Raw genomic sequence first — 12,200 nt, 5'->3', positions numbered from 1 at the left:
TCCTCTTTTTGTTTGGTTTGGTTTCGGCTCGGGGCGGCCTTAGTCGGTGTGGGGACTGCGGGGGCTGTGGCTGGTCTGAGGCCTGGCTGGGCAGGAGGGGCAGGTAGGGGCTGCGCGGGGTCAGCACAGTGGGCTGTGTCTTGTCAGTGGTAGCTTGGGGACACCACCGGCTTCTGTTGATCCTGTGCCTTTGGAGCCCCTGGTCCCTGGTGTGGGGACACATGGGTGGGGGCCGTTTGAGCCCACTGGGGGTGTGGCAGAGCCTGGGGCTCCGGAGCGGCCAGTGTCTGCTGGACATGGACCAAAGCATGTCACCAGGGCTGCTCCCCGGGATGTATGGCCCTCTCCTGTCCTCCTGGGGTCCATGTAGGGTATGGGCTGGGTGGGCTGCAGCGTCTCCCCCAGTTGGATGGCTGGACTAGTGACAGAGGGTAGTGACACTGGCTGGATTCTGCACCTTTCTTTACTGCCCTTTTGTTGCTGCCAAGACTTAGGAGAGAGGCCAGGAGGGGTGTGACAGGGTGGCCATGTGTCTGGAGCCCTGCTGCCCCACCACTGAAGTGGCCAGGGACTCTTGTGTGCTCACCAGCCGGGTGTACCCTGTACGTGGGACAGGGCCCTTGCCTGGCTGGTGTGCAGCTATACGGGCCCCTGAGGATCACAGGGGAGCAGATCTCCCATCCTTCCCCTGGGCCAGAGGCTGGCACACCAGTGGGAGATGCCCATCCCTGGCTGGGCATGTCCCTCTAGCCTGGGAGCTAACTCCTCCACAAACGTGCACTGACATGTGAATTTTATACATTTGTAGAAATTCTGACGTTACTACTTCTACCTCTGTGAAGCACCCCTGGGGTTCTGCTCAGTGATGTGTCTGGGCAGCTCCCTGCATTGTCAGGCCCTGGGACCCGACCCCTCTCTGCTGGCCTCCTGGGCTGCCCCTGGTGGCTGCGGCCAAGGCCCAGGGAAAGCCAGTCCCCAGGCATGCTCAGGAGATAGGGCTCCCAGGACTTTTGGAAGCCTCTAGTTTTGGCCTGGAAATCAGGAGATGGAGTGTTCCGGAGCGTCTTCATTAGATGAGCCTGGAACGCAAACCCAATGGGCAGCTCCTGGCAGTGGGACACAGGGCAGCTGAGGGTTCTAGCACCTCCGGATGGTCCAGTGCCACCAGAGTCCTAGCATGTGGCTGGTGGGTTGTCCCTGAGACAGCTCCCAATGCCCAGGTATGGGGTCTGCAGAGAGCTGGTCCCTGAGGGTGGTGGTCAGAGCGAGTTGTCTGCGTGTACAGAGCCATATGGAGGCCCATGGTGACTGCTCACCTTTCACCTGGACCCATGTCTAGCCTGGCCTCCTGTTGCTGCCCTTGGATGGATGGGGCAGAGAGATGGGGCCAGCCTGCCTCCAGAAAGTGGAGGGTTGGCCCTGGGAGAAGGCTTGAGTTAGGAGTCCCTACAAGTGGGCTGAGGCCACGAGGTCCCTGGGCAGCTCTCATCCTGCCCTGAGCATCCTTCCTCTGAGAAGGCCCTAAGAGGGTCCAGGCTGGGGGATGCCCCTCAGAGGGCTTCCTTGGGAGTCTTAAGTGCTTGGGAGGCTCTTTGGGCCCCAAGGAGTCATGCTGGTAGGTGAATGCTGGCCCCTGCCTGCCCCTGCCTGCCCTGGCGGTGGCTGGCATATGTGGCCTTGAGCCTTGGCCCTTGCTGAGCCGGGGCCAGGGCCGAGCAGCATCCAGGCAGCTACCCTCCTGTCAGTGTCCAGGGACTGGCTGGACGGTGGCCTCTGAGCCTGAGGGGAGGCCCACCGCCCCTCCCCAGCCAGGTGGGTGGCACTGGTCTGTGTGTGAAGCTGCTTCTGTGAGTCTGTCTTGGCCTCGGCCTGCACTCCCGTGCTGGTGGTCCTGCAGCTGAGGCTTTTGGGGCTTGTGTTCTGGGCTGGCTGCGGGGCAGGTCCTGGAATGCTTGCTCTCTGGTGCCGATGATGTGTGTCCAACGGTGGTGTGAGTGGGGCAGCCCAGGGCCTGGGGAGGAGGAGGAGGAGCCCCAACCTGCCATTGTTGGATGCATTTTTCTTTTAACAGCAATAATTAGCCATTTTGAGGAAGGGGTGTGTTTGTGTGTGTGCCTGCCTATGTGTGTGCACACACGTGTATGTATGTGTGTCTATGTGTGTACGCTGCCCATGCACATGTGTACACACACACATGCACGTGCACACACACACCTGTGCCTGTGTGCACACACATGTAAGTGCGTGGTGACAGGGGGGAACCTGGTGGCCGAAGACCTCCTGCTCCAGCCCGGAGAGGCGGGCCCTAAGCCCCATGCCAAGATGCAGGGTCCTTGTGGGCGGCCTCATCCCAGGCCTGCCCCCGGCCCCAGAAGACCTCGAACATAAGGCCACCTCCTCTGTCTGGGGGACGGGGCTGTGAGACCCAGGGAGCCTCCGCCTGGGTCTCTGGGTGTGTAGGAGGACGGCAGGGGTGGATGCTCAGAGGCAGAGTCTCCTTGGTTAGGCTGTTTGACCACGGCTGCTGTGGATGCTGTCTCCGGGCGAGCAGAGCCCAGATTGGTGGCCGGTGTCACTTCTGTGGCTCACTGTTTATGAACCCACAACCATGGCAATGGTCCTGAGACCCTAGGATGTGCCGAAACAGCCCTGGAAAGGGCCCCGCAGGGGCGAGGGAGATGGGCTGCAGGGCCAGGGGTTGGGTGGGGTCCCAGGCATCCTGTGGGGTGTGAGCAGCGGGAGGGTGGGGGTGCTGTGGCCCTTCTACCTGCACGGCCCCCAGTGCTGCTGTTTTTCAATAAAACCAGAGTTGACAGAACTGGGCTCCTGTACTTTCTTGAAGCGCCCCCCTCCTGGAACTTGGCCAGGAAGAGCAGCTTTCCTGGAGATGCTGGATTCTTTGGGGGCTGGGGCAGGTGCTGGGGTGACCTGTGTCGCTGAGGCTGCTGTCCTCATGCTGGCTGCTCTGGCTGGGGCCCCACCGCAGGCTGGGGCCCCACCTGTCCACTTGGCACCTCTGAGGGGTAGGGTGAAGTGTGGGGCCCCACAATGGCATCAGTCCTACCTCCTTCCTGGTGTCTGTAAGGGGGGAGGAGGACATGGGTCCAGTCTGAGGAGTCGGGTGAAGGGGCAGCTTGGGGACAGTGAGGTGCCTACGTCCAGCCCTGGACAGCTCACTGCAGAGGGCCTTCCTTTCATGGGAGGAATGGCCTCGGCTCCTCCTGTCCCTTTCCAGGATTGGCCCCCCTGCCGCAGGGAGGGCTTTGGGCAGGCTCCAGAATTCGCTAAGTTGAAACCAGTGTCTGCGGTCTGGAAGCCTGAGGAACCAGCTTTTGGGGAGGGGGGGCAGCACGCTCTGACCCTCCCTGGCCTGGGGGGCACAAGGTGTATTCAGACATCAGCCTGAGGCCAATCATTTCTTTCGAGTGAGACACTGTGTGAAGCCCAGCCTGAGGTGACAGCATGAAGACAGGCTATGCACATAGGGACAGGACACAACACACACCTGCAGCTGGCCCAGCAGCAGTTCTCCACCAGCGCTCCAGATTCTGGAATGTTCTATTATACCGTGGTCAGGCCTGGCCAGTATAAGGTCAGATCCTTGTACACCTCATGAAAACAATGACAATATCTTAAAGCCATGAGAAAAGTTGGCCTGAGCACGGTAAACTGACTGCCAACATCACCCAGAAAAGCAGGCTCAGCAAAGGCGGTGATGAGTAGAACCATCACTGTGGACATGGGTGGGCGCCTCTGGCATGTGTGGACCCAGGGCTGCATCTGGGCACCTGTTGGTATCCCACTTGGAGGGTGCACCTAGCACCCAGACAGGGAAGCAAGAGGGAGGGGAGACCCTGGGGGTGCCAGGATGGCCTGGACAGGACCCTCTTGGCAGGGGTGGGAACAGGGAGGCAGCAGAACGGAGGTGCAGTCCCACCTGGTGCACTTACTACCCAAGTGGGCTTGTACAGTGCTGTGAGCTTTCTGTGCCTCTGTTTCCCCACGGTGCAAGTGGGGACCATGGTGGCCCTCACAGTGGGCTGTGACGTTGTCGAGGTGCATGGTCTGGGCTCTTGGCACTGGGGTTCTGAGAGAACCACTTTGAGAGGAGAGTCAGGGGGGCTGGCTGGCTTCCAGGGACTGGTCGCTGGCTGGCCAGGAGGCTAGTGCACAGGCAGGGGGGCCCCAATGAAGATGCAAACACCGGCACACAGGCACCCCTGGCCTTGGGAGGCTTCGGCTGTGAGCACAGACCCAATGCCTGCCCTGCTGTGTGCTCTCTGAAGCTCACCGCTGCCATGGGGGTGGGGAGGCTGGGACGAAGGGGCAGGACCTCAGAAGCTCAGGGAGCCAGTGGGGAGGGCCTCCAGGCTGCTGGCAGCTCCTTGGGCACCCACGAAGGAACTCACCCACTGGAGGAACCCACCGCAGTCTCCAGGGTGGCAGGGCTGGGAGCGCCTGCTCTGGGCCAGGTCGGGCCACTCCTGTTTCAGGCGCTCCGTCCTGGCTCTGGTTGAGTGGATCAGAGAGCCATGGATGTGGCATCTCCTACCGCGGGAAGAATTCATTTGGACAGAAACTCGGCTGGCTTTGAATAAGGCTTTTACTGCAAGGGACAAGCCAGGGGGTGGATGTGGCCCTCTCTACGTCCTGCTTTGGCGGGGGTGTGGTGGGGAGGTGGGGAGGTGGGGAGGTGGGGAGCCAGTAAGTACAAAGCTCCCAGTGCTGACCTTGGGGAAGGCCACACAATGGGCTGGTGGAAACCAGTTCTCTTCCTCCCACTGTTGCCTGGGGCTACAGACAAAATGAAGGCGAAAAATGCGAGCACCACCGGGGGTAGGTGCTGACAAGGGGGCTGGCGGTGGCTGGGTGGTTGCTTGGAGACTCAGTGAGAGGTGGACTGGGCCAAGGGCCTAGGACCTTCTGCAGCGGCACCAGGTGTCCCCACGAGGGGCCGGCACTCAGGCTCACCTTCAGGGGCACCTGTGGGCAGCAGCCCAGGTGAGTCCCAGGCCCTAGCTAGCCCTTCCTGGCCCTCCCCGGCCCACCTGCAGGCGGACTTGTGCCCACAATGCCCAGACAGCCACCTTGCCCACAGCACACTGCCATGGATGGATGCACACATGCTCTGGCAGTGACAGGCAGACGGGCTCACCCCACATCTGCCCCGAGTCATAATACCTCAACCTTGGCTGAGCACCACACCTGACCTGCCAGGGCCTCTGCGCCAGGGAGCAGGCCTGCCGGGGCTGGGACAGGCAGAGTGCCTGACCTGTGCTTGCCACCTCAGGGCCCTGCTCCCTAGGGGGTCAGCAGGTTCTGATCCAAAAAGGGGTCAGAAGGGGACCTGGAGAGCCCTCCCAGGGACCCTAGCCCTGAGCAGGACCTTGCCAAGGCCCCTGGCCCAGGCTCAACAGCTCTCTCTTGACAGGGAGGATGGACGCTGCCTGCCACCTGCGGGACTACAGGTGGGGTGGGGACTGCAGGGCCTGCGGGGCCTGCAGGGTCCCTAGGGCAGGTAGGGGAGGGCAGCAGTCTGGGGGCTCCAGGGCTGTAGGCAGTCTGGAGCCATGCCCTGCATCCCCACTTTCCTGCCCCTTGGGAGATGGACTCTCCTCCCCCTTCTGGGTGGCTCTAGCTGGGAGTGGCCAACTTGGAGAAGCCCCTTCCTCTCTCACCTGCAGCTGTAGCCCCAAGGCCCGCACGTATTGCAGGGACTCCATGGTGCCCCTGACAAGAGCTGGAACAAAGATAAAGGAGGGAGAGGCATAGGCCTGAGCCACCTGGGCAGAGGTGGGGCCACAGGAATGCCCTGCCCTGGTCTCCCTGCTCCCGAGTTATCTTTCGAGTCCACAGGATCAGCTGCATTGCTGGGTGTGCAGCCCCCACATTACTCTGGAGCTGGTTCCATCTCCCACTGGCCACATCCTTAGCACAGGCCTGAAGGCACCTTAACTGCACCAACCATGGTTCCCGGGGAGCAAGTTTCTCTGCTGCCAGCGGGGCCTTGGTCAGGTGGGGCTGGGGGTGGGCGCCATGCTAGGGCTTCCAGCTCTGTCCAGAGGTTCTGGGGCTGGGAAAAGGAGGGAGCACAGGGCCACCCTGGCTGGAGCAGCTGGGGCAGGAGGACCCACGCTCCCCACCACAGTCCTCATATATTTGGGGACTCGCATGTCAGGGTAAAGCCCGGAAGGGGAGCTCTGTGGTACCAGTGGGTTGATCCTGCTATGTGGCCTCAGTCACCATGGGACAGTTGTTCTTGAGCCCTAAGAAAAGGGCAGCCTGGGTAGGGGAGGGGTCAGCTGGTTCCATGTTTCTCAGACTTTGCTCTGAACTCTTTTGCCCTTTGATCAATAAATATTTTATTCTATCCTATTAAGTTATCTGCAATGCTCAATACAAAGATTGTGACAGATGCCATGAACGGGTGGGTGCTGCCTTGTTCTCCCCTCTCTGGTTTCAGAGTGAGCTAGCCAATGCCCTGGGGAATGGGTCTCCAGGTGCCTAGAGTGGGACACAGCTACCCTAGGGCCATACACCTGAGCAACACGGTCTCGTTTCCTTCTCTGTGCTGTGCAGAGAGCAGCAGCAGAAGGCCAGAAATCTGGTGCAGAGGCTGTGGTGTAGGGTTGTAGGGTCACTGGAAGGGCTGCATGGCCCCCAGCCCCTCTGGCCTGATGTGTGGACCAGGAGCCCTGCAGAGGGGCCATGGTCATGCTGGGGAGCTTCAGGGGTGTCCAGGTGCTTCTAAAGGGCAGAAGGCAGGACCTCGCTGCCCCTCACTCTACTGGACAAATACCTGCTGTGAAGGGAACCACTCCACCCAAGGATGGAATTGCCTCTGTAGGATAGAGTCCTCTCTATAGGATGGCAATCCCACTAAGGATGAAATCCTCATTTAGGATGGAGTCTCTCTATAGGTTAGAGTCCCTATTGTAGTATGGCGTCCCTTCTGTAGGATGGGGTCCTCTCTGTAGGACGGAGTCCCCTCTGTAGAGTGGGGTCCTCTCTCTAGAATGGGGTCTTCTTTGTAGGATGGCAACCCCATATAGGTTGGAATCCCCTCTGTAGGATGGAGTCCTCACTCTAGGACCGAGGGCCATAAGGCCAGCAAGTCCAGAATGGGAGTCCCCATCATCTAGGAGCCCTGATACTGAGGCAGACCCCACAATGGAGCATTTGATGTCCCTGAGGGCTGCTGGCCAGGATAGGGCATGTCCACTCACTATGGGGCAGGGAAGTGGCCTTGAATTCCTGCAAGAGGCAGGCACCAGCCAGACACAGGGGAGCCGCATTAGCCCTCCGTGAAATAAAAGCCGTTTTGTGCCACCCAGGCTCACCTGCAAACTCTGGAATCTGTGAATCTTCCACCTCAAATAGCAGCTCATCATGAATTTGGGCGACCAGCCTGGAAGACACAGTGGCGGAGGTAGTCACCCTGAGATGTGGTATCTGGGTTCCATGCTTTGCACAACAATGGGGACACATGGGGTGCCATAGAAGGTTGTGGCATAGGGTGCTCTAGAGGGTGTGCCTTGGTGGGGAGTGAGAAGATCCAAGAGGATCCCTGGTGCCTGGGGTCACCTGACTGTCACCAGGATAGTCTCATGAGAAGAGGGAAGCACAGGTTAGAAGTGACCCCAGCTCCCCTTGCCCCTGCCTTTGGCTCCCATCATAGGGGGCACCTGAACCCCCAGCCAGGTCTGGACATAAACTTCTTCCCAGAGTTGAGGCCACCGATCTTAGAAAGTGGCTGCTCGTGGGTCCTGGCAGGGAGGCCACCTACTATCTGGGTACCTTCCTGCAGCCCCTACCTAAGCAATGCTGCCCCTGAGACCTTCCTTTCCCCTCTCCAGCTTTGGGCCTAGGGGCTGAGCCCCATGGATTCCATCATAGGCCCTCCAATGGGTGACCCTTCATCTAAGACTCTTCAGGTAACCCTGGAGGATGGCTGTGGTAGATGAGGCCAGTTGTGGGAAGAGGTGTGAGGACAAGGTGCCAAGGGTCAGGGGTCTCTGGAGGGCTTAGGCTCCAGTAACAGGGGCTAGCAGGTGCAAATGTGTGCACAAGGAGGGAATGGTGCATGGGGGGACACCCCAGTAGCTCCATGTTGGCTGCACAGAACATGGCTGTAGTTGGATTGGCCGGCCCACACCAGACTTCATGTGTTCTGTCCAAGGTGGGATCTGGGTTGATTTTTGTGGTTATGGGCAGATGACGGCTGCCATGGACTGTGGCCATGGACCTGGTGCCAGCCCCTCTCTCAGGGCAGAGGAAGGTGGCTTGCTCTGTACACTCAGGGAGGTGAGGTATGGTGCAGGTGACCCACAGGAAGGATGCTAGACATCAGGGAGGGACCTGTGTGCTCTGCCCTCTGTGTGACTTGTCTCTGGGACTGGGCCTTCGAGGTCAGAGACCAGGTCTGATCCTTGTCATTTTGTAGGCACAGTGCATAAGGGAAGAGGTGGCAGGCAGACTTCCCTGTGTGGCAGAGCTGTGGGCTCAGGGCTGCCCAGGAGAGGTGTGGTAAGGCTCCCTGTGCAACAGCCACCTGGGCAGCAAGCCCAGGCTACAGAGAGGGAGTGGCTCTTCCAACTGCAGAGCAGAGATGAGCTCTGCTGCCACTTTCAGGGGACACATGGCCTGGCTGCAGAGCTTCACAGAGGTCCCGCCAACCCATTCCTCCTGTCCCTGCTAAGAGTGGATTTGCAGAACGCCCTGGTTGCCCTGGAAGTTGCTCCGTACTGCGCTCTGGAAGCCAGACCAGGCTGGTGGCACGGGCACCCGCTGTCTTCAACTGACTCCACAGCCTCTGGTGGGGTCTTCGTTTTCAAATGGGCAGAAACTCAGAAGAGGCCCTTGTAACTTCTTTCAGATTTAGCAGAATCCGTCTTCACACTTGAAATGACGCTGTGAATTCTGAGCCGCCAGTGTGGCAGCAACCTAAGAATAGGCCTGAGTTGTTAGTCACTTACACAGCACACAGAGTGCTCACTGCTGACTGCGACATTCCCTGACCTCGAACTGGGGCACAGACAGAAGAGGAGCAGAGACGCCCTGTGCGAATATCAGACCTGCTGTTTTGGGCAAGTGCGCTGTCCTCCGTTGATGCTCCTGTGAGGGGTGCTCCAGCAGAGGCCTCGGCACCTCGCCCCTGGCCTGGCTCTGCATCCTTCCTATTCCACTCCCTCCTGGCTTCAGGAGCAGGCCTGGGGCTGCCCTGCCCACTCACAGTGTCCAGGCTCATCCAGGCCGTTCCTCACTGTTTGGCTGAGTGGGGCCTCTTACCTTCCCTGGGCCCCCAGCACCTTCTCTGCTCTTTTCTGAGGTGGGAGATTGAGTGCTCCACAGTCATGAGCATGACCTGGCTGTACTGCAAGGTGGTTAGAGGTCAGACGGCTGCCCTAGTGGTGAGCAGATGATGTCATTTTCCACAGACCACCCCACATCTCCCCTGCTGTCCCTGTATCCAAGGGCAAAGGAGCAGGTAAGGGTCTTTAGGAGGCAGCCACTGTCCAGAGCAGGGAAACTGGGAGGCTCTCCTGGTTCTCTCGGTGACAGAGGCACAGCATGAGCAGAAGCTGCAGCTCTGCAGCTCGGGTGGAGGCCCAGCACCAGTCCACCTCTGCATGGATTTGGACACATGTAAGGCTCTGAGCCTCAGGTTCCCCTTGTCTACACTCATGGGTTAGAGCCAACCATCTCTGAAGCTTCTTTCTAACTCTGACATGTTCTGGAACCTAGAAAGGCCTTTTCACAGAGGCCCCACGTTCTGAGAGACTGAGAGGGGAGCCTGCCTCGCCTGGCAGCAATGGCCCCTGAGTGCTGACCGTTCAGCCAAAGACTTGCTGGAAGCTCCCTGCCTTTTTGCTCTAGGCCTAGGGGCAGTGAGGGAGCCTGCCCTGTGGCACCAGCCCATGAGGGTACTTGGGGCCACTGGATGAGGCTGTCTGGGCACTTGTTCCCTTTGGACAACCATGAACCTCTGGTGATGCATTTTGTGCTCCTTCAGGCAGATAGATCCTCACACTTGGCTCATGGTGGCCGATTCTAAACTTGATCCTAAACTTCTCCTATTACCCCGGGAAGAACAGAGCAAGTATACTAAACACAGAGTAGGAAAGGCCCCAGTATTCCACACCAAACTGCTTTAGTTCTAAAACAGTACAACCTATTTGCTATGGAAAGCATTTCCCAAAGACAGTGAAGCCTGAAAGAGGGGCAGCTGGGTTGCCAAAGCCCCCGGGGCAGGAACTGTTTGTGTTCAGCTCTGGACTCTGTCATCTAAGAAGATCCCAAGTCCTCATGTACCAACTTCCTTTATCAATCCCACAAAACCCCAAAATGGATCAGACTTCTCTAGACATATGATATCACAGATATGGAACAACCATGCAGCTTTCGGTTCTGGCCAAGGTGATGAGGTAGCACAGGCTGCTCATGCCCCCTCCTAAATATACCCTACAGAAAGCATGCTCAGATGCCTGCCCCCCAAGGACTCTCCCTGGGCTGTTTCTCCCTGGTAGGCAGTAGGCATAGGCGGTGCCTGGGGATAGTCCTCTCCCTACCCCTTTACTAGGATGACACCCAGTCTCCAGCAGGCCCTTTGTCCAGTGCGGTTTTCTGTACAAAACTGCTGGAATTGCCAAAAGAACACAGGCTCAAAAGTCAAAATGAACTTCTTTCAAAAAGAAATCCATGGAGAAGGTGCCAGGAAAGATGAAGGACCTCAGATAAACGAGGACATCGTGCCTTGAGAAGGTAGAACAGTATCGAAGCCAAGACGAAACTGTAACCTCAGATGGAGAAGGGTCCAGAAGGGCAAGTCACCTCCCCAGGTGACGTAGGTGCATGACCTCTCCCCGCCCCCAGGGTTACAAGCTGGAGAATCAGCTGCCCGATGCTGTCACCTGAGGAGGGCTCGCCTGCAGGGATAGGCCCACTGTGGCCTGCTGGAGACCACCCCAATATGGGCTGATCGTGTGTGGAACAGGGAGGAAGCCAGGCCTTCTGGGCTTTGAAACACTAACTCCTCTGGGATACTTCAGATTAGCTGCCAGCAAGGGGTCCTGGACTTCTGGAGGAGAATGCACCCCCTGCCACCTGTACCAGTGCCAGGGCCTTGCATTGCTGCAGAGCTGGGCAGGATGTCACCAGCTACCTGGATGCTCAGGGTGTATGCCCCAGGGGGTATACCCCGAAACTGAGGCAGAGACAGAAATTGGAGAGAACTGTGACCCAGAGGCAGCCGTGGCTGAGCCCCATCTTTGAGATGCACCAGTACGCTGGCTCTGGGGGCAGGAACGGTGTCTCTATGTCCTGACTGAGGGTCTATGGGGTCTGCCCACCTCGGAGTGGGCAGCTGCATGGGAGGTCTGGCCTCCCCACATACACCTGGGGAGATGCATTTCTGCACCAGCTGAGGAGATGCATTTCTGCACCAGCTGAGGCCTCTAGGTGAATGGCCTGTTGCTATTGCAGCTGTGGTGAGTTGGCCCTTGGGCACTTTGCCCAGCCCAAGTTGGGAGGCAGGGGCTCTGCTGGGAGTGCTGAGAGGAGCTCAGGCTCAGGGGTCCCCACCGCTTGGGGTTCTGAGCTCGTCAGAATCAAGATCCATACATGGGAAGTGGCGGGTCTCTTTGTTCCTGGGAGGTGTGTGCACATGGGCCTGCCATGGTGTCAACTCCCACCCAAGCCCCGAGAACGGCAGGACCAGATGCTGGGTCAGGCCTGGGCAGGCTGGCCACTCACTCACTGACCTGGCTGTCAGGGTAGGGGAAGTGGCCACTGCCCTGAAGATGCGGATCATAGCCATCTTACAGAGGTCTGCGGCGGAGCCTGTGGGTACAGAAGTTTGATTTTCATGAATGATGTGAAGTCCAGGGGCCTGCAGCAGGGATTTGGCTAGTAGGATGGCCAGGTATGGTCAGTCAAGGCAGGCTGTCTTTTCTATGTTGTAGAACACAGGACCCCATGCCCTACAGGTTAAAACAACCCATCTACCATCTCATAGTTTCTGCAGAGCAAGAACCCAACCCGTGTGGCTGGGTCTTCTGCTCGGGGCCTCATAGCCTGAGATCTGTGGGTGACCCAACTATCCTCAATTGGAAGCCCAACTAGGGAAGACTCACTTCCAAGTGACCCCAGGTTGTTAGCAAGATTCATTTCCTCGCACTGACATGACTGAGGTTCCTGTGTTG

The 12,200-nt window shown here is 58.6% G+C and overlaps 1 protein-coding gene across 6 annotated transcripts in view; it reads right to left on the bottom strand.

Moving 5' to 3' along the window:
• Nucleotides 1-4,594: 4,594 nt before the first annotated feature.
• POLN (DNA polymerase nu) overlaps nucleotides 4,595-12,200 on the bottom strand; it is a 156,234-nt gene continuing 148,628 nt past the window's right edge. For all 6 annotated transcript variants that reach the window (XM_038533251.1, XM_038533255.1, XM_038533254.1 and 3 more), the window contains 4 exons: nucleotides 11,760-11,838; nucleotides 7,341-7,408; nucleotides 5,679-5,740; nucleotides 4,595-4,983 (listed from right to left, as the gene is read on the bottom strand). In XM_038533251.1, the coding sequence (XP_038389179.1) occupies nucleotides 4,795-4,983; nucleotides 5,679-5,740; nucleotides 7,341-7,408; nucleotides 11,760-11,838 (398 nt within the window). In that variant the 3' untranslated portion in view covers nucleotides 4,595-4,794. The remainder of the gene's footprint in view (nucleotides 4,984-5,678; nucleotides 5,741-7,340; nucleotides 7,409-11,759; nucleotides 11,839-12,200) is intronic.

Source organism: Canis lupus, chromosome 3 (genome assembly GCF_011100685.1).
Source record: "Canis lupus familiaris isolate Mischka breed German Shepherd chromosome 3, alternate assembly UU_Cfam_GSD_1.0, whole genome shotgun sequence".
In the NCBI taxonomy this organism is placed as follows: Eukaryota; Metazoa; Chordata; class Mammalia; order Carnivora; family Canidae; genus Canis; species Canis lupus.
Note: the sequence above shows the minus strand (reverse complement) of the source record. Positions and strands in the feature narration are given on the sequence as shown.